At 35.3% G+C, this 27,018-nt stretch overlaps 2 protein-coding genes across 2 annotated transcripts in view; both read left to right on the top strand.

Annotated features, from left to right (window-relative positions):
* The window catches only part of LOC116167283, a 38,238-nt gene that overhangs the window by 10,715 nt on the left and 505 nt on the right, over positions 1 to 27,018 (top strand). Inside the window, exon 3 of the mRNA XM_031482609.1 lies at positions 18,672 to 18,858. Coding sequence (XP_031338469.1) covers positions 18,672 to 18,858 — 187 coding nt within the window. The remainder of the gene's footprint in view (positions 1 to 18,671; positions 18,859 to 27,018) is intronic.
* LOC116167284 lies at positions 6,950 to 8,230 on the top strand. Its single transcript, XM_031482610.1, has 2 exons — positions 6,950 to 7,280; positions 7,336 to 8,230. Exons 1-2 carry the CDS (start codon positions 7,052 to 7,054, stop codon positions 8,058 to 8,060), a joined length of 954 nt encoding a protein of 317 aa, XP_031338470.1. The 5' UTR covers positions 6,950 to 7,051; the 3' UTR covers positions 8,061 to 8,230.

Here is a 27,018-nt window from a genome sequence, read left to right as displayed (position 1 = left end):
GGTAACAAAAAGTGGAAATTTCGACAGAAAAATGGAAATTTCAACAAAAAAGTGGAAATTTCGACAAAAAAAAATGAAAACGGCGACAACAAAGTAGAAATTTCCGTAATAAAAGAGAATTCAGAAAACACCTAACGTAAGTGCAGACATCGGCTTGAACGTAACGTAATAAGTAATAACATAGGTACGTGTTATAAAGCTATAAAATGATGATTAAGTACATTATATTTAGGATTTACACGGTTATAATTAAGTACCTAGTCATTTGGGAATAGACAAAAAGGATAGCGTATAATACAGAGCATATAATAAAGTCTTATGGCCGTTTGCACCGACAAATTTAAGCGGAGATTAGCTTAAGCGTAGCTTAAAATCCATGACAACGATTATTGAGACAATGATTGCCATGGATTTTAAGCTACGCTTAAGCTAAGCTCCGCTTAAATTTGTCGGTGCAAACGGCCATTAGAGAAGGTACTAGAATACCAGTTACGGCTGTTTTTAAGTAAACATAGCATTTTGCCATTGACTCAGTCAGGTTTTCGAGCGGGATATAGTTGTGCAACCGCACTATGTAGTATAGTTGATGATATCATTACCGAAATTGATTGTGGAAAAATCACTATTCTGGTTCTACTTGATTATTCTAAGGCATTTGACATGTGACTGGATTATAATGCTTTAAAGCTTATACGTAATTACCTGAGTGATAGATGCCAAAGAGTAACTGTAAATGGAGTGAACTCAGAGCTTACGACTGTGTCTAGAGGTGTTCCGCAATGTTTCATATTAGGACCCTTGTTATACACAGTTTATACATTTAATTTGTTGACAGGACTAAATCACTGTAAATACCATCTCTATGCGGACGATACCCAGTTGTATTACTCTTTTACAAGAACTGAACTTGAATCCTCTTTGGCATGTATCAATGAAGATCTAGAAAATGTACACAAGGCATCGGAAGATCATTCGTAAATAATTAACCCTGCAAAATCGTGTTTTATAGTGTTCGGTGATGACAACATTGGCATACACAATAAAATTGCATTAAAAATTGGCAATGACTCAATTCCATCGCTGAAGTGTGTAAAAAATCTTGGTGTGCTTATTGATTGTAAATAAATTGAGATTTACCCAACACATCGACAACCTTATTGCTTCGGCTTACGGTCAATTGAGGAGTCTTTACTCAAGTCGTCATATTCATGGTACCAAACACAAGACTGTTCTTTGTGGTTCTGTCGCGATTTAACTATTGCGATGTTTTGTATGGTCCATGTTTGTTAGCTAAAGACCGTGACAGAATTCAGCGAGTGCAGATCTCGTGCTTACGTTTCGTGTTCGGTATCAGGAAATATGACAGAATTTCGCACACCTTAGCTCGACTTGGTTGGTTGAATATGTTGGAAAGAAGGCGACTGCATGCTTCGTCACTTTTTAGAAAAGTTTTAACTCATAAGATACCACCGTACCTGTACGATAAAATTACCTTCCGGACCGATGTGCATCATTTAAATCTGAGGCACAGGGATTTAGCTTCCATCCCTATACACAATTTAGCAATGTTTCAACGCTCTTTTTCATTTAACATCTGCAAATTCTGTAATAATTCGGTGTACAGACAGTTATTGCCCCTGTCCGAAGATGCCTTTAAACGGAAAATTAAAAAATTATTAATAAGAGAGCGACATTTAGCATAATTTAACATAATTTTATTATTGTTTTGTTTTTGTTTTTATTTCCTTTGTTGGTAGGTAGTTACTTAGTAGATTTGTGCTTGTTTTCAATCAAAATTGAACTGCTAATTGTTTTATTTCGTAGAATCTATGTGTATAAATATATTCTTTATGTGTCTAGGGGTACAGGGGGAAGAACAGGTAACCTACTGGTTTATCTGACCCTGAACCTATTGGTTATGGTGTAGGAACCATTTTTTTTCCTAATCAATAAAATCCATTATTATTATTATTATTATTATTATTATGGTCGGTGTATCTTGTGAGAACTCAGGTCTAGCCTGGTTAACTAATCGCACCGATTAAAATCAAGTAACGATTAGTGTCTGTGTCTGTGTCTGGTGTAGTTATGTAGGGTCGAAAAAAAAAAAAAATTAATTAATTAAAAATTCACACATTCACATTGGAAAGCTAGAGATAGTATGTAATTCATACTTACCAACATAGCTATTGAGGAAAGAGGAAAACAAAACAAAACAAAAAAAATCATTATAATAATTCCTGTAATTTTATTAAATGGAGTTTATTGTGTAAGTGTTTCTTTGGCTTTGCGTTTGGGTTGAATACGAGTGGGTTGTGATAACGTGGTGTGTTTCTGTGAAGAAGGAGTTTTGTGTTTTTTAACTGTGCTAGGAGGTGTAACTTTATTGGGTGGACCTGTCTTTGTAGTGCATGTTGCGTTAATTGTATTTATGGTGTTTCTTTGTTCTTGAGGTTGTATTTGTGTGGTTGCTTGGGTTTTTGGTGGAGATATTGCAGTATTTTGTGAGCCTGTGGTGCTGTTAAGGTTTTTGCGCTTCGGTTGTATAAGAGTGGGTTGTTTCTGAGAAGAAGAAGTTTTGTGTTTTTTAACTGTGCTAGGACGTGTAACTTTATTGGGTGGACCTGTCTTTGTAGCAGTGCCGTTCCGTAGAACGTCCCGGCCTGGTCATGCAATCATAATACCCGGCCCAAAAAATTGAAAATACGCCGTCACGGCCACCGACCCGGGCCCGTAGATCTAGAAAACTGAGGTTGAGTTAGCATTAATTAGCGTTTAGAAAGCAGGTAAAGTGGGTAAAGCTAAAGATAGGATGGCTTGCAGCCTTGCACTTGCGTTGTGCAGTGAGAACAATGGTAGATTTGTCGGTGACTCCAAAAAACATTTTACCTCAGTCAGACTGAATAAACAGACTATAAAGTGCCTCGTTTATTATTTTTTCGTATGTGTTTGCCGGCCCTGCATTGTCCCGGCCCGGTCAACCACTGTCCTTTCATGACCTCGACGGGACGGTACTGCTTTGTAGTGCATGTTGCGTTAATTGTATTTATGGTGTTTCTTTGTTCTTGAGGTTGTATTTGTGAGGTTGCTTGGGTTTTTGGTGGAGATATTACAGTATGTTGTGAGCCTGTAATTCTGTTAAGGTTTTCGCGTTTCGGTTGAATACGAGTGGGTTGTGATAACGTGGTGTGTTTCTGTGAAGAAGGAGTTTTGTGTTTTTTAACTGTGTTAGGACGTGTAACTTTATTGGGTGGACTTGTCTTTGTAGTGCAAGTTGCGTTACTTGTATTTATGGTGTTTCTTTGTTCTTGAGGTTGTATTTGTGTTGTTGCTTGGATTATTGGTGGAGACATTACGGTATTTTGTGAGCCTCTAGTGCTGTTAAGGTTGCTGCGTTTGGGTTGAGTACGAGTGGGTTGTGATAACGTGGTGTGTTTCTGAGAAGAAAGAGTATTGTGTTTTTTAGCTGTGCTAGGCCGTGTAACTTTATTGGGTGAGGGCGTCTTTGTAGTGCGTGTTGCGTTACTTGTATTTATTGCGTTTGTTTGTTCAGGAAGTTGTGTTTGTGTGGTTGGTTGAGTTAAGGGTGGAGATATTACAGTATGTTGTGTGTCATGTTGTGAGTCTAAAGTGCTGTTTAGGCTTTTGCGTTTGGGTTGAATACTAATGGGTTGTGATAATGTGGTTTGCTTCAGAGGTGAATCTCTGATTGTAGTATATGTTGTATCATTTGTTGTACTTGTTTGTTCGGTAAGTTGTATTTGTGTGTTTGTTTGGGTTAGACGTGGAGATATTACAGTATGTTGTGTACCGTGTTGTGAGCGAGTGCTGTTGTTTACATGTATACGTTGTGGATCATTTGTGTATGTCGTATCTTGTGTTATGTTTAGAAATTTACGAACAATATGGCATGTGTTGATAATGACTGCTTTTTGTAAATTTTTGTATGTGTTTTTGTCTAAACCTAATAGTTGTAAATTGTGGTGTATTGTCTTTGGTATAACTCCGGTAGCACTAAGAATAATGGGAACTATAACAGTAGATTTCATTCTCCATTGCGTCTTAAGCTCGATAGCTATATCGGTGTATTTGCGGTGTTTTTCTGCATGTGTTTTAGTTAAGTTGCTACTATTATTATTATTATTATTATTATTATATGACATATCTTTCAAAAATGGTCCAGTATAAATGTATGTATCTAATATAACTTTCTATAGCAAAGCAATATTTGTTATCTTTTATCTTTCATGTACACTACTATAGTAGGATTCTTTTGATTTTTAACAAAACAAGTTTTTTTGTACAAAATGTATAGAAAACAAAACAAAACAATTATTCAAATTGTATTCAGTGCAAAAAATTACTTAAAAGCATTGCTGATTGGCTGAGCAAATTACTAACCAGTGCTCATTTTATCTACTTTTCTATATATTTTGCACCAGTAGTAAACCAGTATCTATCGTACAACCTGTTAAAACGATACGATGGGCAATAGTTGGGCACTTGAAAAACATGCCTGGTATTGCAACCAAATTTTCGGGAAATATTCTTATCAAATACATGTTTGTCCATATGGGATATTATGCCTACACAACCTCTATGTGTTGGATATATGTATTTTATATATAACTAGGTTTCACTAATGGGAGAACAGTATTTTTAGTACGTATACTCGGAACACTTTTCTCTGATTGATCGAAACACTTTTTTGGATATGTATTCGTATGCATGGAAAAGCAATTTTCAAAAAACATTCAAACATTTAGACCGATTCTATTGCTTAATTTTAGTAAACCTATTTTTATAATTACTGATTTCATCAGATAGAAAAAAATTGGAAGATCTTATAGAGAAATATTTTTCTCTCGGTTTATCCCACACTGAGATATTGGTTTATTTAAATGTGCTACATGTTATGACGATTAGCATTAAAGTTAAATCTTTCTAAGCTTAACTTATATCGAAAGAAAAATTATACTGCCATTGAAATCGTGGCAGATTTCATCCAAAATGAAATTAATAAATCTGGACAGTTACACGGATGTCGTTGGATGCATTTAATTACTATTAATTAACTTAATTAAACAATTAGACACTTTATTCCAAATATCTTAACACAAACTACAACGTCCCAACTGACATTGTTTACACAGCAATACTTCATCTATACTCAAGTCACTATTTAGATACGTCAAGAATAAATTTGTATAAAAAGAGATGGCAGGAAAAGGCAACTGAACTCCACCCTCTATCATTTTTTATTTTAACTACATACAAAGCATTTATTTAGTTGCAATTGCAAGATACTAATGTCTTTAATTCAGATATGAAGGAAAGAATTTCGGCTCTCCACTTTCATCAACATTATATGTAAACAGTTGTAATCTATCACATTCAGGATCACATTACTATCGAGAACTGTAATACTTCTCATTTTCATCTGTTAAAATCAACCGAGTAAGTTAAGCTGGTGATGTAAAAAACCATCTCACTAATGATCTAACCAAACCGACCCGCTTACCTTTTTCGATACGAGAAAAGGTTGAAGGAGAGAAGTGCTTTGAAATCTTTAATTTTAACCGAAAGTCAAACTACATCCCTTATGACATTTATCTTCTTAAAGAAGCTCCTTGCCAGCGATGAGATCAGGCTTATCTAGAATTATAAATCTCGTCTATTCCCAGCGGTATATTCCTTCTCCATTTCGTAAAATATGGTTTAATAGCGAAATCGGAAGGTATTTTGTTACATGAATCAGGGATGTGCTGCAAGTATTCGACTTAGTTTACAGTACACAATTAAAACCAAGTACGAGAACGTCGACGTGGGGAAAGTTCTGAAAGTTTTATGTCGTCAATCTGTTTGGATGATGTTTAACGTTTTGAAATTAATAACTCTTAGCAGTTATAAGAATCGTTGCCAGGAGATATTAGAGGCGGATTGACCATCAATTAAGAGTTATAACTGTTCGATCCATTGAGAGGCACTATTGAAACTTGGCGAGTTCCTTTAAGTGTCGTAAGTTAATCTGTGGCGAGTAAACTCTATGGGGAATATGGACAACATGTAAATAATGAAATCACTGGTGGTCACAAAAAATTACCAGTGTTTAAATTGTGTTCATATTTAATGTTGCGGGAACTCCTGTAATAAATTTCACTGGCGTGGTTCCATGTGATTTGAAAGGCCTCGGAGTACAACGAAGTATCTGAATTACCGCGGCTCATAAAACTTTCAAGATATACGGCTTAATCCCATTATTCTCTTTAGGTTGTTGTTGTAGGTCACAACGAAGTAAATGTGTTCTACGGCAATTTAGACAAAGATACTTAATATATTATCTAACAAATTTTATGTAATCCCTTAATTATAATACATTACACGTCACGTATACTTTTGACAAAGTATTTCCACTTATTGGGAGTTGGGCTTGAAACTAGTATTGTGCTAGTATAATACCGTGCTGCATTCTCGGAATTTTACAGTCTTGTAATGACGTCATTTTTGTCTTTTAACTAATGTAAAATGACAATGACAAAAAATTTTGCCGAAATGTTGTTGTCGTGGCTAAATTTTACCTGAAATGCTTGTCAAGTGATTGTCAGTTTTGAAGTTTTGAAAACGCCAAAGCGTCAAAACATGCCGCCAAAAAACCCTCATCGATTTAACGAACAAACACGGTTAATAATTATAAATGTGTTGGCTTTCTTTCAAATTGAACAGGAACAAGTTCGGAATGGCATACCACTAGACATCAACAATGTTTTACAGCGAACTGCACAAGCAACGAAAGTCAGCCCAACAACCATTTCAAATTTGAGAAAAAATGGTGTAAAATCCGACAAAGATTACGCATCTAATGTCTCTACCAATCAAAAGATTAACAAGACGAAAATCACAGAATATTTGAAGAATAAAATTCGGGATACAATCTATTATATTGTACTCCCAAAAGGAATATGTTACACTGGCAACTATTAGACAAAAATTTCTGGAGCAAAACGAATATTTTCAATTTTCCATTGATTCATTGAGAAAGTGGATCAAAAGTATGGGTTTTAAATGGAAGAAGTCCAATAACAGAAAATATCTTATGGATTTACCGGATATTGTCCACAAACGAATAAAATTCTTAAGGGAGTACATTGAAAACAAAAATTTGGGACATGAGGGTTATACTCCGGTTTTTATGGATGAAACCTGGATATTTAGTAAGGGATCATTTCGAAACAGCTGGCAAGATGATACTAAGCACACGGAATCAATTAAACCCAATGAAGGTAAAATAAGATATTATAATACCTTTTCAATATTATTAAAAGAGATATTCTTTAGGTCATCGATACATTATTGTCCACGCTGGGACGAACGATGGCTTTATTGGTGGGGCAAGTTTGATTTTTAAAAGTGGAAAAAAAACAGGGGACTATCATGATAATATGAACAGGGGTAATTTTGAAAATTGGTTCAAGACTCAACTGGTGCCAAATCTTCCTGAAAAATCTTTAATTATTATGGACAACGCAAGCTACCATTCTGGCCTTTTAGAGAAAATTCCCACCAAATCATGGACAAAACAAAGAATGATAGAATGGTTAGGGGAAAAAAATATCGGCTATCCAGAAAAGGCAATGAAGGATCAAATATGGAGCATTGTCAGCGCAAACTGCCCCAAAGAGAAAAAGTACTACCTTGATGAATATGTTAAGCCTTTAGGACATAAAATTTTACGGTTACCGCCATACCACTGCCAATTTAATGCGATTGAAATGGTGTGGTCTCAGTGTAAACGAAAATACGATCAGTACATTGCAAATTTTAAGGGATCACCACAAGAGGTTTTGGCAACATGGGAAAGGGTTATCGGGGAGATTTCTAGGGATAATTGGGAGAAATACGTAAACCATACGGACAAAGTAATACAAGAGGCTTGGGGAGCAGTACAAGTTTGTGATGCTTCTGACATCCCACCTCTTGTTATCACTACAGACGCAGATGACGACCTTACTGACGACGAATACTTTGATTTTGACTCTGACGATACGGACGAGGGCGACTAATTTTCTTCTAATACTGTGACCATTACAATCGCAATAAATTGGCATTGGTATATTTTTGTTTTACGATTTTGATTTTCCAACTATTCATCAAGGTAGTGCAATTTTTTCTTGTGTAGATGTGGTTTCGATAGTGGTTCTTTGAATTTTTATGTACTCCTCTGCTAATTATTTTTTGGGTCTTTTCGGGAGTATTGATTCCTAAATAATATTCTGTGATTTTCGTTTTGTTAATCTTTATTTATTTAAAAACAAAAATATGTTAATATTACTTATATGTTAGTTGAGCAAGTTATTAAAATAATTAGTGAGCAAATGACCTTTTTTGAAATACTAACATTTTATCCATCGCGGTTTCGCTCGCAAAAATTATGAACTATTCGCATTTTTTAACATGTTAAAATTTATTTTCGATATCTTCAGTCGTTTAGGCTGTGCGTTGATATCTCAGTCAGTCAGTCAGTTAATTAGGACTTCTTCTTTTATTAAGACCTATAGATTTCTTGTGGAAATTGACTTAATTATTATCAAAAAATGCTAAAATATTATGTACACCACTGTATAGTAAAAGTCATACAGGTAATTAGACACCAGTAGTCAGTTACTTAGCAACAAATAAATTTAATAGGACATACGTTTTTTCCCACGAAAATGACGTCATTACACGACTGTAAAATTCCGAGTTTTATCTCTACATTCACATAACCATGAAGACGATTTTATACCCGCCATAAATTAAATCCAAAGTGTTGCCAATTTTCCATGAATTGTTCTTTAGAGGAGTATCCTTGTTATGCAATGACACAAATTTATCTTTTAATAGGTATAATGTGTCTGATCTCTGATCCTTTTGGATGAGTCCGTAATTCGAATAAAATATGTAAATAAATGTGTAAGCAAATAGAGCAAATGAGCTCCTTGCTATAGAGCTTGAGATGACGTAGTATGTATTTTTCACCAACTCAGATCTACAAATTTGATAAAGAAACTCCCTGCAAAATTTCATCATAATTGGTCCATTCGTTTTCGAAATATCGTGCTAACCGACATACACCACAAAATTATGAGCTTGTTAATAATATAGAGGGTGTTACGAACAACGAGATAATAATAACGTTAATAAACAAACCATTAAGTAAAAGTAATAAAAGAAAGATGTATATGTCGTAGGCATTTTGTAAAAATCGTTATTTTATAAAATGTATAGGCGTTTTATAAAACCAAACCTAGGCATTTTATAAAACGCGATAGTAAAATAAATGCGTTAGTGCTTTTATTTTAAAATCTGCCGGCTGATTTTCAGGCATTTAGTAAGTAACTGAATTCATTTTAGTCATCTAAAATCTAAATACTTCGGGCATTGAATTCTTCGGGAACGAATCTGAACGCGTGCGCACTTACTTTTCCTACGCGTTTGGGGTTATGGACAATTTGTTTATTTGTGTATTTGTGCCTCGTTTGCGCGACAGCGTGAAAAAGGAAAATGAAAGAAAACTTCTACAAAAGCTTGGATCTTTTATACTGGTAACTAATATAATTATTTAATTTATTGAAAACACTTTATTAACTGCCTAATCATTTCGTAAAACGCTAACAATTTGACGGTGGGGCAGTTCCTTTTCCCCTTCTAGATAGATAAAGGGATACCATTTATTGATGAACGAAGGGGAAAGGAAGGGAACTAAATCGCTTAGTCCTAGAAAGTACACTGTGCTACAGTTTGCCCATAGACAATGACAAACAACATTGTTTAGGAGTTTGTCCCCGTTTTATAAACTGCCTAGGCATTTTATAAAAAGATGGATTTTACAAAATGCCTAGGACAATCACGCAATTCAATATTTCGTTATTTACTAAATGACTGAAATAAATTCATCGTGAATTCCAGTTGAAAATGACGGTTTCTCACTCGACAAGACCAACTCAAAATGATGTCAAAATGAAATTCAAGATAATGGGTCCCCCACAGACAAACGGACAGAGGAATAGGCGAACAAACGTTTCTCTTTAAAATACGTTTAGAACACCCAAAACTAATAAGTGATTCCCTTTAAATCGTTGGAGCAATAATGCCATCCGTTTCGAACAGTTACCTAATAATGTTAGCTCGGATGTTTCAGATGACATTCAAAATTTTATGACTATAGCAAGAACTATGATGAAATATTCTTTTACTGCGGAAAATGAGAAAAATGACAAAGAAGTTGTCTTTATTGCTGCTCATAAATCTTGCGTACAGTATAGCCCCGCTTACTTTATACGTTGCAGCAACATTTAGGTCGTTCCTCCTTCGTAATGTGAAAGCCCCGTTAACAATCTGACAGTAAAAGGATTACAAGTAAAGCAACACTCCCCTGCATAATTACGCCAATTACGGCCTGTTTACACAGAGTTCCAAAATATTTATTGTATTGCATTATAAATAAACCGATACAACGAAATATAGATGGATCCTCAGTATTACAATAACTTTTAACGATAATTTATTTTAATGTTACAAAATACATCAAATTCATGTCTTGGCCATTGAGATAATGCTCTTAATCTTGTTTTGATCAAAATCCATGTGGTCGCCAAAAATAGATCAAATTCATGTTTTGATCATTGAGATAATGCTCTTGGTCTTTTTCCCAACGTTCTTGGTGCATAAATAACGATTTTGACATGTTTTGATCAAAATTCATGTGGTCGCCAAAAATAGATCAAATTCATGTTTTGGTCATTGAGATGATGCTCTTAGTCTTTTTCCCAACGATCTTGGTGCATAAATAACGATTTTGACATGTTTTGATCAAAATCCATGTGGTCGCCAGAAATGCATCAAATTTATGTCTTGAGCATTGAGATAATGCCCCTAGTCTTTTTCTCGACGATCTTGGTGCATAAATAACGATTTTGATTATTTTGATCAAAACCCATATGGCAATAATTTAACATTTTTGAATCACACACATGCGGTTATCAAATGTGCACGTGATGTACTCTTGCTGCATCAAGATAATGCGTTTGAAACCTTTTAAAACTCTAAATTCATGTATAAAGTGTAATTTTTGCTACATTTTGCTCTAAAACTTTCGACCTATACCACAGAGAAGAGTTATATTAAAGTATTACACATCTAAGAGTCATAGGGAATAATCTAGCGGAAGTCCCAACCCGATACATGACCTGGGGAATGAAATATGTTGATTTCTATTATATTGAGCCCGTAGTTTTTCCTGTTCCCGATTCACTCGAAGTCCTATAACTTTTGTTCCTATTGAACCAGCTTCCTGAAAATCAATAGCGTCCGTCCTTAATGTCCAAAGAACCCGTACACCAAATTTCAACTCAATCGGCCACTTTTAAAAAGAGTTAGAGCGCACACGGACGGACGGACGACAATACAAAACTATAAAGGATCTGAGGATCCTTAATAATCTATACCTAACAAGAGTTTACGATCCTATTTTCTTTAGAAACATAACATTCTTCTACTACGTGGAAGAGGATTTCATTTTATTTGGGTAGTAAGATGTACTTGCTTGATAATTTATTATTTCATTCTTGAATAACTTTTTCCCGATTCTATACGCGTAGTTTTACACGTAATTTTGTAGTATGGCATAAGAGCGCCGTTGTATCCAATATAACTAGAAACGTGAATTGTTTACGTAGTAAACGAAAATCAACAGAATGCCCTCTTGATCGTTACGTGTCCCAAAGTCTAGCGCGAAAGTAATAAGTTGTTTAGTTTATTTTACAATAAAATCAAACTTTTCTTAACTATCGTGTTATTATCGTACCACCTAAATAATTTTCATGACAACTTTTTATACGAAGCATATAATGTACAAAGCAAAGTCAATCAATGTAATACATTTTACATCACTCTATCCCCTCAAAAAAAAGTCTAGGTTACCAACCAGCTTGCAACCGTTCAGGCGCATGTGTGATCATATGTTTCTATTTCAGAGGATTTGCTACTGTTTTTATGCGAATTAAAAACAAGAAACAAGAAAATGCTCCATTACTGACGTTTTACCGTACATACGTCTGTGTTAGTGACGAGATCTCTGCACTATAAAGTCGTCTCGTGGGATAGATAGGGGCCCCCATTAGTGCAACAAGCAATAGCTTTTGCTCCTAATCACATTGGCATAATTTCCAATTATCACCAGTTTTGTCAAGGAAACGGCGAAACAGGTTGACTTCATAATAATCTTTAAATAAAACTAAAGTGCTTTTGGTGTATTTTGTTGGGCATCATATAGTGAATTCTTGTTTGTAATTGAAAGTGACACTCGCCTGACTATAATAAAATCCACCCGAGTTTTTAATTGTGTATTGAGAAAGGTTCAGACGTAGATTGGCCTGTATAGTGTTTCGAACTGTGTCCGAAAATCTGTATAATTAAGGTATTCTTACAATTCCTAGGAAATGTGTATAATTGAGTCTACCAGTCCTCCGGATGGCCTCCTTTTTACCTTTTAGCCCAGTTCGTGCTGTAGGCCACAATAGGAATTTTCTTTTACAAAAAGCCACAGAGGTACCCAAATAATTAGATCGAGTCTTTAAAGGATATATTTCCTTGTTCTTTTCCCCATGGTAATCTGGATCATTTGTTTTTGACGCAAAAATTAAAGATGCGTCAGTAATACAACCATTTGTTTCCGGCATGGAAAAAACCACATATCTTAAATAGTTATGAGATGATGTTGTTCTCATCAATACCAGTATGTTAATAGCGTTCCTCGGGTTTAATTTTTCTTACGCTTTTTGCACTGTGGTCTTGCCATGACTTACCTACATATTGTTCCATTTTCAGATACCTACGTTTCATTCAACACGATATATTGGCGTCCAGTCTCGGATCGCATATTTTTTCATACGCACCTAATTTCTTGGATTATCTTTTTAATAGCGGAAACCAAAATCCGCAACAACTTCTCTTAAAGAACTTTTGCAGTTATTGAATACGTCTTTCTCTTTTATAACTTGCATAAGGGACTGAAGCGTAAGATGTTCTAAAATAAAAACGTAAACTGTTTACTGTTTACTGTTCTACATACGTATTAATTTAATATAATAGCACAGTTGACATAAACACCTATTTACAATTAACGTGTGTTTTAACTTAGTGTTTTGAATCATGTCGTAGATGGAGTTCTGATTCGCTGCTTGTGTGAAACCGTCAACATTGCTAACGGGTTTCCTACATTGCTTTGCTTTTTTAAGATTCTCGAGAGATTTGCCCGAATTAGAAATTTGTGAAATATGTACCTAGAGGTCACTGTTCGCAGTTAATGTGTCCGCAACTCTCTGTGAAATGCAACTTGTTACGTACACGAATTCGCTTATATTCCTACAGTAACTACTCCCCTATCACTACTGCGACAGGTAAAAGTGGCCCACCGTCATCTCTTTCTCGCTCAAAATAACGAATAAGGTTAGAAATAAGTATCTTACTTTTTGTTGGTAAACCCTATGGGTATGATACAGCTTTTGGCGTAGATTATCGCAATGAGAATGAAAACAAAAAGAAACCTTTTCACTAAAGGTTTTTGGTTTTATTTTTTAAATAATGCGCAACTTTACCTCGAGAACCTATATTTTGCGAAATACATTGATCCGTCTAACATAAACACGTATGTAATTCCAACTTTTATTAAGTATTGTTTAAAATGATTTTTTTATTTTGCTATAATACTTTGACATTACAATATTCCCTAAAAACAGAAATGATGACGTGCGTAGCTCTTACTTTATTTAAAAACGTAAGTTTATTTCATAATTGACAGATTATAAATATAACCTTAAATTAAACTAGGCCATATTATTGAAAATTAAATTATTATTAGGTAACTTTTGTATTTACACTTTGTTTCGTAAAGCTAAGGCTGACAAAGGCACATAAAACTGCAAATATTTTCCCATTTAACCTAATTCATATCTCTTATACTTTCTGAAATCCCCATACTATTCATAAAAGAAGTCAACCTGTATGGATCAGACATCCCCTCCGTAGAAAGCGGCGAAAAACTGATAAAAAATGCTCATTTTGTTGTTCTGTTATTTGTTTCGTTAAATGACCAAGAATAGTGTTCATGGAAAAGACTATAATTTGCATGGAGCATTAATAAGCGACGATGTGATGTTGCATTTTAAATTGTCTCAAAACTTCGAAAAACTGCAAATTAAAAGTCATGCCAATCATAACGGTAGGAACTGGAATGAAACTGAATGCGCGTTGATTAAAAATGCATAAGTATTGTGCGACTCTGAACCATAATTGTGAATGAGAGCTGAAATTCTTTCTCCAGGATTACGATTTAAGTGCCATGAAATATTAAACTTTATGTTTCGTTTTTCATGAAAAAGTAGGTTAAAGCTCTTGGGAAACTATATTCATAATCCTATTGTTTTAAGCATGTATTTGAAGAATGGACTTTAATTCAAATTGCCAAATCGTTTCTGCAGATAGTAAAGTACACATACACATACACATACCTACGCATGTTTGTTTTATACAAAATTGCGAAGTAATTTTCACTCTCGTTTTCTCCCTTAAAAAAATAAGGTCGGCGTGATGACCTTTTCAACTTCGAATAAAATCTTGTAAGCCTAAACTTTTCCACCACACGTTTTATTATTCTCTGGTTTTTACATACAATTATTTGCCTGGCAGTTGCACTGTTTCCCAGTGCAGATGGAAAAAAGGCGAATACGTGGAAGTTTAATACAGAATGGCTTACTTGTATGAAGTTGAATTTTTATTTGTTTAATAACTTATTTATAGCTATAGGGTAGGAAGTAGAATTAAAATTCATGCTACGTGCTGTTGATAATGTGTTATATCCCGCAAAAGACGTCGGCAGTGTGTTTCATTGATTTGTTCTCTTTATTTCGCTTTTCCAAATATGTAGGTACGTATCCTGTCAATGAAAGAGTGATTTCCTTTCTGAAAGGTGCCAATTATGATTATATTTCTAATTGCTAAATGATTGATCTGTATACGACGTGCTCTAACCTTTGAATATAAAATATTCAAAGCTCTAACTGAAGTCGACAGTATTACTAACTTTGCTATTGGCTATTTACCTATAGTCCGGGAAATAGAAACTGAAAATGAACTATTTCCTGCAAAAGGTAGTTCCATTTTGTTTGCATGTCATGGAGGATCATCTGGTTGTCGACCCCCACCCCTTGTGCTTAAACTTTACAAGAATTCCTTGTCACTAAGCTTAACCTTACCACTAAACCTTACCTTTGTAAGCACCAAGTCTTCAACCAAACACGGTAAGATAGAACCTCCCTTCAACTGCTGCAGTAAACGTTAGTAATGGGTTCGACCTGGAATTTTAATTCGCAGAGGTCATTTGTTTGCCCAAATAATAATAGTTAAAAGCTCGAGAACCTATTGGCTCGAGAGCTTTTTAAACAAAAAGTTGGGCAATTAACTCTAAATTTTTCACAGAGCGCCGCCGTTGTTATACGTAGATTTTCACTGTTTTTCTTTTCAATTAATCTTTTGCAGTAACTCATGAGTCGCTCTTCACACTGATTTAATCGTATAGGTGACTTCAACTGTTGATTGCATGCGTATGTTAATGATAGGGCGAACTTGTTACTCATTTGCTAAATATAAACTCAGTGTAGATCTTGAAATATTTTAAAAATGTGGCAAATCTTAAATGGTTAAGCCTTAAAATATTACTCTCGCTGCTTCATAGGACCTTAAGAAGGAAAATTGATTAGTCAGGAATAAACAAAATAGACATGAAATCACTAGATATTAATATGTTTAAGAAACCATAGCTGGTTTATATTCATAGTAAAGCAGCTGTAAAAAAATAGTTTTATATTTGGATTTTTATTCTTCTTAAAGAGGATAACTGAGAAATAGACTACGATAGATTTTTAATAAGTTTTAAAATAAGAATGGTTTCAGAAACAATTCATATAACAATTAAGAGAAAAACCAAACTTATTTAGACTAATTAAACGTGTGCTGATCTAAAATGCCTGTTTTTCCACGTCCACAGTTGACCGAAAGTCCGGAATCAAAGATTGGCCGCCAAGATGGGTGTCCGGAGCATGTAGCCACAGAGTTGTATATAAGTAAATAGAGAGACAGTCTTGTAGCGAAAAATTGACTCCAATTGAACCTTGCGCAGGCCGTTGGTGAGTGTGCGCAGTAATCGACAACAGAACCAGCTTCAAATTAAATGACCCTTAAAGCAGGTTCGGCTTGAGAATAATATGGTTTCTCATTGCAACAAAAATTGAAAAGAAATTCAATGTGTGGTGAATGATTTTGTTAACACTGTATCTTGAATAAATAAGAAACATTACAATCGTTAAGAACTTTTAATACAGTAGACTACAATACAAAGCTGGTAAGGGGCTTACAACATCAGAATCGAGATTTGAGATTCTGGTATAAAGGAAATCGTATATTTGTCGTGCGATCGAGTTTAAAGATCTGTTTATGCACTCAGTGAGTATAAAAATAAGCAATGAAAGAATAAAATAAGTTGAAATTTTATTTTGGTGCGGGACAAAATTTCAGATGGGTATATGCACAGTTCGATCAACGGGTAGCCACAAAGTAGACAAACTTCAAAATTACCAATAACCAAATTATCTCAAAAAGGAGCATCAGCAGGGGAGCAATATCAAACCTATTCCGTATTTGTGGACCTATTAGAAGATAATGAAGAGTATTTAAAGCTTCTCGTGACTACGGCGCTTACCATAAAAGCTACTCTTTCCGCGATCCGATTTTGCGGTTCATTACGACTTTAGTTTACCCTGAGATTTTCACAACCCACGACTTTACAGTGCTCTCTATCCGTGACCACCCCATTTTGTTATTGAAAGCATAGGGCTACTAGCAGTTCATGTACTATACGGTCTAAGAAATTAACACATATCAAATTGCACATTGTCAATAAATTCATTTGTCGTAGGAATGTTATTTGCTTCTAACCAAGAACGCATCACTTCCTTACGATTATTCATTGTTGGTGGCTTCTGGCTTATTTATTTGAACACTGTGGTAGGGTGCGTTATCCATAACCACAATTGAGTTTGCTGATAAATTTGGTATAAGCTGCTTCTCATAACCACTGCATAAAGTTGGTATGGTTCATATCATCGTGATAATCCCCCGATTTATTATTATTTGTTATTTTCCTCCTAATAATATCTAATAATGCTAGGACCGGGAAGAAATATGGGTAGGCCCCATTCTCTTTCAAATGAGCCGGCTATCGTCAAAGTCTATGCAGTTTAATGATAAATAGTGGAGTGTATACAAATACAACATATTTTGAAATGGGCGTTAGTTTTAATTTTATTCAAAGTGTCTACATATGGACCTTTTTATAAATGCTTTCGTAAATAGCATTACACATTGTCTACGTTAGAAATTTCATTGAATACCTTCATAAGTAAAGCATACAGCATGCGTTAACAGTAATTTTGAAACCGGTATTAGTTTTAGTTTCATTCAAGGTGCTTACATATAATATTTCGTTTACCTACTTTCATAAATAAGAAAGTTGCCATTGGGCATGCACAAAACCAAAAATATCGGAATGCACGGAATCCTTGGGCCAAGTCCTTTCAAATGAGCCCTATATCGGCCAAATCGGTTCAGTGGTGTAGAAGGAGTACGTGTGACAAAGTGCAGTTCACTTTGAGGAAAATACGCTAAAAATCCGCACAGTTTATCATTCGCGTTCGCAATTATTATCCAACTATCTATCCCAAAATTTTGTTTGAATTAAACGAGGGTTCATTTGTTACCTAACTCATTCATATCCGTTGAACGGACATTTTCTTGTTGGCCTCAAAGTTCAGCGCCGTTACATGCTTTTTGCGCCAACTGTAGGTGTGACGTTCTAAGTATGCGAAAGCGCCTAACAAGGATATTAAGCGGAGCTATAAATTTCATTCGCTTTTTTCTTACGTTAAATGAGTGTGACCTCCAATTTATACGCAATTTAACTAAAATATATTACCCTGTCCTATATCCTCGCGAATTGAATTCTTATGTCGTATTTTGCAATGTTAACAGAGGTGGTAATCCACAACGTATAAACTTTGAGCTTTATTTGACAAATTGCAGAAACCCTTTAGGTGGTTAACAAGAAAAAACGAAGGTACGAAAAAATATTGATAGATATAATTTTTAAGAGTAATATAGTTAGTATCTCGAGGGTTGTAGATAAAAACACCGTCTACTCGTGATCCATTCATATAAATTCCGGCAGTTGTAATAATTAATTTACTACAAAACCTTGTGATATAGGTACATATTTTTCTGCATTATGAAAAAACTTATAGCTCTTCGCATCATTATAATATAAATAGGCACAATGTCCGAGTAACATATGCGTCTGTCCATCATAGACGTGCATTTTAGAGGTAATTCATTTTCCGACCGACTTGCTTTTCGATAAATTAAGTAATAAAACTGTCTAAAGTGGCAGTTATTAAATTAATGTTTTTGGCAATTTAATTAAATCCTATGTTAAAACAATTTTGCAAATCGTGCATTAGTTAGAATTAGTTAGAAAGCGGCAGCGATGTGATTTGAACCGTGACTGACAGGTGGGACTGCCGCAGGTGTCCGGGGATGAACAACGACGATTATGTTCAGAACAAAAGTATGGAGCTGCTGAACAAGGGATCGGTATTGGCCTATCATTAACAACATACGGCTCCGTTGCCTATCAACTAAAGGACGCGAATTTGGAGGCTACGAGCACATGTGATTTTGTCTGTAAAGCGTTGACAATTGTAAATAGAACAGGTAGGTTAATTTCTGTATTTATTTTTGCTAATACTATAATTCATTAAAAAGAACCTCATTTTATTAACGATCCTCGAGATCGTTTATATGTAAATTTGTATTTCTGTCTGTTTGTCTATTCGTATGTCTGTCCATGTGCACTTTGTTTAGAAACGTCCGATCGCTTTGAAAATTGCTGCTCATGTTCTTAAGGATATAAGAGAGGACGCTATTGTTTTTCAGGTACGCAGTCCTTAGTCTTGAAAATAACGGGTACCAATGTACAAGTTTGCTCCGAAAAAACACAAGACCCTTGGTTTACTTTCGTTGGCAGTAATTTAATTTTCTCTCACTGATGAGTTAATTCTAGAGAAATCTTTCTTTTAGGGAGTCTCAATCTGGTTGATACTGTAGGTGGAGACCCACCGGAATGTTGAAATAACGCAATCTAAAGCAAGCCACAAAGAAATCTTTAATACAACTACCCCTTTGTCCCCATTGTTATTCGGTTGTCTATTTTCGACGTTGACAAACCATCAATAGAAACCCACTACGTCAATTTGTCAGAGCTTTCACCCCAATATTTAGGTCATTTAACTAACACAATAATAGTCATCGCATGTCCTAGACAAAAAGCTTATCAATTTTCTTTATTTGTATTATTTTATTCATTAACCACCAAACAAACAACAAGTGGATTAAGTTAACACTCTTAAGCGGAACCCCAATTTGTTCCATTGCGAAAGTATTGTGCTCTGCATTTTGTGCTAATTTGTGCGCCAATTCCCAAATTATGTGCGCTTTTTCCTTTGCGGGTCCAACTTATTACTGGAACACCATCATTCTCTCTACTGTAGTTTTGTGCCGACTTTTTTGCGCCAATACTCAGGTTTTTTGAGTTCGGAGAATTTCAACTTTTCTTTTATAATCGGATCGACTTGAGACCTATGTCATTGTTTTGAACTTTTCTCTAATTTGACTATCATCGTATATTCTATGCTTTCCAAGATCCCTATGATAGACAACCTTATCTTGGATACAGTGTACCTATAATAGGCAGCCATATCAAATAATAATAACGTAAAGGTACTTCTATTAATTACGATAAGTCGTTAATCATTATACATTTAAACTGTGTAAATTAACAGTTGTGATGTAGGTAATTTCTGCATTCGAGTTGCATATTTCTTTTTTCTCGTACAAGTCATTGATTCATTGTACACTTTCCACTTGCTACTTTTCCGACAGCAGCATGCAACGTAGTGGTCTAAGTAGTTTTGTTTGCTCCTTGTACGAAATCAATCAAAAATCAATCAGCTCCTCGCAGGGCTCCTCCTAACAAAAAGTGTGTCTAACCCAATTTCAAAAAACGTTGCAAACTGGAAACGCACAACTGGATAATAGCCGAAGCAGAAAAAATACGTAAACAGAATAATTGGCGCTACCACCCTCGTAGATGTTAGAAAGATCAGGCGGCAACTTTTCTAAGGGACCTCTCACAGGCAAGTACTACCAATCAAGTACAACGCAAATAACTTGACTAGCCCTCTTTTATTTACAGCAAAAATGGTTGTAAGAAAGATATAACTGTTAATAAATCTGTTACTATATACAGAGTGATTCAAAATTGAGTGCAAAGATTTTAAGGGCGTATTTACCAGCCAAAAATAAGAATTTTTTTATATAATCGTATGCCTTAACTTGATTCGTTTTCTAAATACAGGGTGTAAAAGTTTTTAAAAAAGTCGGTTTTTATTTATTTTATTCCCACCAAGTGAAGGTTTTTGAATAATTGATTTTAAAAACAAATTTATACTCTGTATCTTAAAAACGAAGCAAGTTAGGACTACGATTACATGAAAAAAATGTCTTATTTTTGGCAGGTAAATACACCCTTGAAATCTTTGCACTCAATGTTGTATCACCCTGTACAATGTAGTCCCTAAGATCCCTCGGACCATAACTCATTTACCATTAAAGATACCGAAAAAAGTCTTAGAGCAAAATTGTACACCATTACCGCCTGCATGTTTCTAAAATATTTTTGATCACCAGGGGCATACTGTATTCTAGTGACGTATCAAACTTGCATTTTTTTAAATGGAACACCCCATATTTTATTACTCATTTGAAGAGTACTTGAAAAGTGATATACCCCTAACTAACTTTAACGATGTCGCTGGTATAACCTTTTTTCGTCAAAATTTGACAGTTTTTCGAAATTTTTTTTGAGAGAAGCTAAATCGCGCAGGCGGCTAATTTTTGAATTGAGGCACAGGTTAAGACCCCTTCCACTGTCACATAATTTTTTTTAAGTACTTTAAATGGCACCCCCCTAAACAAATTGTACCTCTGGGTAACCAAAACTAAATTGTCCTCTGATATAAACAAAGCCACACACTCCATAATAAAATTTGAGAGAAAAACCAAGTCGAAACGCCAATTTGTAAAAAAAACGTTCTTTTCAGAACCCAAGTGTGCCATGAACTTTGAATATATTATATTCAAAGGTGACCATGATGAAACAAAAGATGTTCAATTCTCACAATTAACAGTACAGTGTCCAAGTACAGTCTCCAAGAAGAAACACCATATCAACCAATTCTGCTTGTGTTTGGAACATTTTCGAGACGATGGTTAAAAAACAATCATACACTGCCGACACTGTACTGTTAATTGTGAGAATTGAACATCTTTTGTTTTATCGTGGCACACTTGGGTTCGGAAAAGACAAATTATATACCAGCCGTAAGCTTACGGTTGTACTCAACAATTTCATTTCTATCTCTACTATCGCAGCGAAAGGACGTAGCAATGGACGATAGGTACGTTTGACATGGATACATTTATCGGACTTAACTACAAGTGCGGTTCATATTACCGCAACACACAGTACAACAACTGGAACCATGTTGTGGGGCCACCGCTCGGTACAGTCGATGTGACCACACTTCTGTGGTTCTCTTAACTGCGAAGTACGGCTCGTGTAACAGCATTATTTGCATTGAATATGCAAAAATATTTGATTTGTATGTATAGAAGCGATTATAATTTTACGTAGCGATCACTGTCACAAAATAGCGTCTTATTCAGGTGGTTGGAGAAAAAAGACATTTTCATAAAAAAAATATAAAAACAAGTTTTTGACGGGATAAAATCGGATAGACGGACACAGGAAAATGACAAGTATACAGTGTGTCCCAGATCGGGTGGGATTGCATGGGTAACTTTCTTATTATTAAAGATAGAGAATTGGTTAAATGGACAATGTTTTGCAGTTTTAGATGCTTATTGAAAATTTCCTTGTGGAAATGCAAAATGTCGAATAGGTTCGACGTAAATACAAAAAAACTAAAATTGGTCATTTCCTTGAATGTCTTATATTATCGAAATTTTGAGGAACATTTACCAACTTTCTAAAGTTAAATAGGCGCCATATTGGATTTTTAAATTATTTGATACATTTTTTAATTTTCTTTTCAACGAGCTATCATAGCATAAGATTGTAAATAAGATACCAGTTATATCAACGGTTTTTATATTTTAATCAAGTAGGCTGTGGTTAATTAACAAAAAAACAAAACAAAATCTATTCGAGGCAACAAAAGACAGAAAATAATTACTTCAGATGCTTAAAATACTGGCCGTCATTAGTGAAACACACTTCCAGACAGTTTATTTTAAGCAACGTGTTGCCATTGATGATATAACACGCCTTTAGAAAGGTTTCGCGCAGTTGTGTACGTTATTATTATTATTATAGTTACGTTCATATTCTTTATTCTTTAATGTACAATGTACACAATTCGTGAATTGTGACCTTGGCAGCCACCTTGATTGTTGGTAGGTACCATAAACCAACCCTTTCTGCAAAACATACGTTGTCTAGAAAATCCTTGAAGGAAGTTTATTGGAGAATTTGTAAATAATGGTGAGCAGTTAAAAGTCTATCGAAGATTACCGGTCCAATTACATGACTTCCCATTATGTCAGAACACTCCGCAGTTAGAAAAATAAGACTCATCTGTCCATATACTCCGAGATATACTCGGACTGGTAAAACTGCAGTTATTTTCGGATAAACCACCTACAAAATGTGACCTGGGACAATGCATCAATGGTAACACATTGTGTAAAGTAAAGCGAAGTGTCTTTAAATGTGTTTAACTGGATAATCGCATGACATTTTTTCGAGGGGATAGTTTGTAGTTATACCACCATTTTGTAGGTATCTAAGTATGGATAATAGGATAGTCAATAAGTGACGTCATAAAAGTCAACACTTTTCTAGGCCTACTTATATAAAATTTTGGAGGGAGTTGTAACGCCCAAAGCCCCCTTCCATGAGTGCGCCCCTGATATTTTAAACATCTGAAGTAATTATTTTCAGTCTTTTGTTGCCTCGAATAGATTTTGTTTTGATTTTTTTAAATTCACCACAGCCTACTTGATTAAAATATAAAAACCGTTGATATAACTGGTATCTTATTTTCAATCTTATGCTGTGATAGCTCATTGAAAAGAGAATTAAAAAATCTATCAAATAATTTAAAAATCCAATATGGCGCCTATTTAACTTTAGAAAGTTGGTAAATGTTCCTCAAAAGTAGCCATCTTGAATTTTTTTAGACATCGATTCTAAATGAAGCGTATCAAAGACAGTAACTTTTATATAAAACTTTTTTTTATATCTCTTATTCTTTAGATGATATAAGACATTCAAGGAAATGACCTATTTTAGTTTTTTTGAATTTACGTCGAACCTATTCGACATTTTGCATTTCCACAAGGAAATTTTCAATAAGCATCTAAAACTGCAAAACATTGTCCATTTAACAAATTCTCTATCTTTAATAATAAGAAAGTTACCCATGCAATCCCACCCGATTTGAGACACACTGCATATCACCAACTTATTTTTTGATTTGATTATTTCTTATCGCTTGGTAAACATACAGCGGGAGTAAAATCATCTTATTCATCACGTTTCGAGTAATTCCGTGCAAATCGAAGGAGAGGATGGTTTTATCAGACTTCCCACTACTCAAGAACGGAAAAGATCTCGTTCACATCATTTGGTGACAAAAGCGTTCACCACTAGATCAAGGCCCAGAGTTAAACACATTGAGAGTTGCCAAAGATTTGTAGATAATACGGACCAGTATGGTCTTTAAAATTACTGTTAATCTTCGGCCCAATACTGTCGGAATGCGAAGCAGTATTTAGGGCTTTTATTCGAGGGAAAATGCGGAGTTTTTTGCCATAAAACTTTTTTGGGGCGCTGGTACTACGAAATTATGGGCCTCGCGTATGGTAACGGAAAAATAACAGAAATGGTGCGCCATGTATGTTCATTTGGAATGAAGATCTGGTAAATGCTAAGTGCAAGCAGGGCGCGAACCTAGGCGCGAACACACGTATTGAACAGAATTATAGAATTTCGCCATAAAATTACCTTGTTTTTGACCACTTGGGTGCCTTCTTGAAATCTGTTTGCTGATTTGGCGGGGTTTGTCACTACACATTTGGAGGAAGCAGGAGATCTAGATTACGATTATCACTTTCTCTAAGAAGACGAATACAAATTAAGGTACCTATTTAAACCTTATTGTTTGACAACGCTCCGATTTGAGGGAGAGAGATACAAATGTTTATTTACAACTTTCATTGACAATGGCGACTTTCAACCCGTTTTAATGTTCGTCCTCATGATCGTATTCTACTGCACTTTCGAAATGTGGGAATTCCAGGAAATATGAAAAAAGTGGCTATACCAATAGTAGTTGAGGGTTTACCGCGCTTGTCAAAATTTAGCCACCTTTTGTGTATTATAAATGAGGTTATGACTCATGATACATGTGAACCCCATCAGAAGATGCACAGTGCACACGATAGCTATTTTAAAAAATTGCTTATTGTTCCATAAGCGTTGACATTTCCCTTTTTGTCTTTATATCACAAACAAAACCTCGAACAAAACACAAATCACGCATAAAAGCTCCTCAAACACGGTCTCCGATTGAACTTTTTTTCATTTAACTATACCAATGAATCAGTTTTCATAGAAAGTTAACAAAAAGATTGCTTGAAAACGACACATTTGTATCGAAAATTTAACCTCATGTTCAATTGTTAGTTTCGATCGATCTCGTCGTGACCCTTGCAAGAATATCAATGGCAGCCGTATGATATGTCATTTGAAAGCTTATTCATTTCTCTAACAAGACCTCACTCATGGCCTAATGTACTATTATTAGGCCATGGCCTCACTAAGGTTTCGATTTCCATAGCAAAGCGGATTACTGTTTAATTGAAAATGATACAAATATCAAATGCTGCGGAAAATACCTTCGCTAACCAAGAATGGAAAATCAAACTGTGTCGAATAGTCGAAGCTCATTGACCCCAAAGCGAAAATGAAATTTTTTAACACGATTGGAGAGTGTGATTGTGAGTGACTGAAATTTTAATTTCTTAAGCAGTAATCACTTTATCTGAATAGACCAAAGAAGTGTTGGATAATTGAATACGCTCTCTACGGCTCCTTGTGGCATTGACATTTTTTAAGGGGACTGACAACTGATTGACGTATAAGGAAATGTAACATTTGAAAATGAGTTTAATCAACTTGGTTCTCCTTGGGTACAAATGTAATGCTCATTTTTTCGTTGTACCCTGTATGAAGGGTGTCGCATTTTTATTAGTTGACAGTTTTTCTCGTCTAATTGCTAGGCAACACATATTTTCATTACCTTAAAAACCCAAATTTACTCGGTAAAATACAAACCTCTTGTGCAGAGCTGGGTCGAGCGTTGTAAAAAAATCGCTCGAGCGGCGAGCGCTCTTATTTTCTCAAAAGTGCTCGCGAGCATAGAGTTGTTTTGCTTAACCCTTCAGCGCTTGAGTGCGGTTAAAAACGCTCACAAGCGAAAAAAAGCACTCGCAAGCGGAAAAAGAGCTTACGAGCGAAAAATAAACGCTTGTGAGCAGAAAAACCGCTCGCGAGCAGAAAACAGCGCTCGAGCGCCGAGCACTTTAAGTAAACGCTCGAGTATCGAGTACCGATACCGAGCAGTACCCAGCTCTGCTCTTGTGCAATTATAAGTGAAAAAAAATTACCCTTATGTGATGGTTTTGTCCGCCTGTTCCTCGTCTAACTCGAGAACAAAACGGAACAGCGATGTCAAACCTTCGTCAATCGATTTCTACGAGTTGAAGGACCAGTGCTACTGAATATAAACCAGAGTAAAGTCTGGTTTCCGAATGCGGTTATTCTTCGTATCTTGTTTTTCATTATTGCGTGCATTGACCCCAAAAACCCATGTCCGCATACCAGAATATTAAAATTCACATCATTCTGAAAAAGGGTAGGAAAATCGGAATTTTTGCACCATTTTACCCCAAATATCAGAGATCGCAGTTTTTCACTTCCGGACTTATTTTTGACCGTTACATCATGTTCCGTCACACCAAAAAACGAGAGTCCAGGCCTTTTAACAGTAAAAATATGGCATTTTAGACAGAGAATACGCCAGGGTGCTCTGAAAATCGCCATATTGGACGCCATCTTGAATATTTTCCAACTTGGCAACAGGCAAAATCGGATTCAATCGAAATAGAGGAAAACCACTTGTAAACTCTATTGGTTCACGAAGTGCTTCTAGTATTTGGATTTTCTCAAGAGTAGCCGGACGGTGATCGCGATGTAGGAGAAATGCTGACTGAGTTGTGCTTCGGGGAACTTGCTATATACTAATTATGTAAAAAGCTTGAGTGATCCAGGGGACCAAAAGAGTACAACATCTCGCTCCCTTAATTAATACGTAAATAATGTATCAATTAAATAGTCTCATACTCATTAGTAATCTATTCAAGGGCAACCCATCAAAGGAGGAGAGCATTGGGTTCCGGACGTCCAAAGTGTTCAACCAAAAGTGCAGAATCAGTGTTTATTACCCACAGTTCTCCGCTATGGTTTCCAGCTCCCCGTTTATCTAAAAATTTTGGTTATGAACCACCCCTGAAACTAGTAAATTACATACAGGTAGAAAACACGATTTTTTGAAGATCTACATCCCGTCGTCTTCCAGAAGCGTGGTATGAACGTTTCACGAACCAACACGTTATAGAAACTGAAAGGTGGCATTTTTAGCGCATTTTTGGAACATAATACGCTATTAT

Source organism: Photinus pyralis, unplaced genomic scaffold (assembly GCF_008802855.1).
Source record: "Photinus pyralis isolate 1611_PpyrPB1 unplaced genomic scaffold, Ppyr1.3 Ppyr1.4_LG3b, whole genome shotgun sequence".
Lineage (NCBI taxonomy): Eukaryota > Metazoa > Arthropoda > Insecta > Coleoptera > Lampyridae > Photinus > Photinus pyralis.
This window is presented reverse-complemented; position numbering and strand designations above follow the sequence as displayed.

Coding starts and splice junctions, on each gene's coding strand:
- LOC116167284 (XM_031482610.1), top strand. CDS start 7,052: ATGGGTTTTAAATGGAAGAAGTCCAATAACAGAAAATATCTTATGGAT. Junction 7,281..7,335: donor ATCAATTAAACCCAATGAAG/GTAAAATAAGAT, acceptor GATATTCTTTAG/GTCATCGATACATTATTGTC.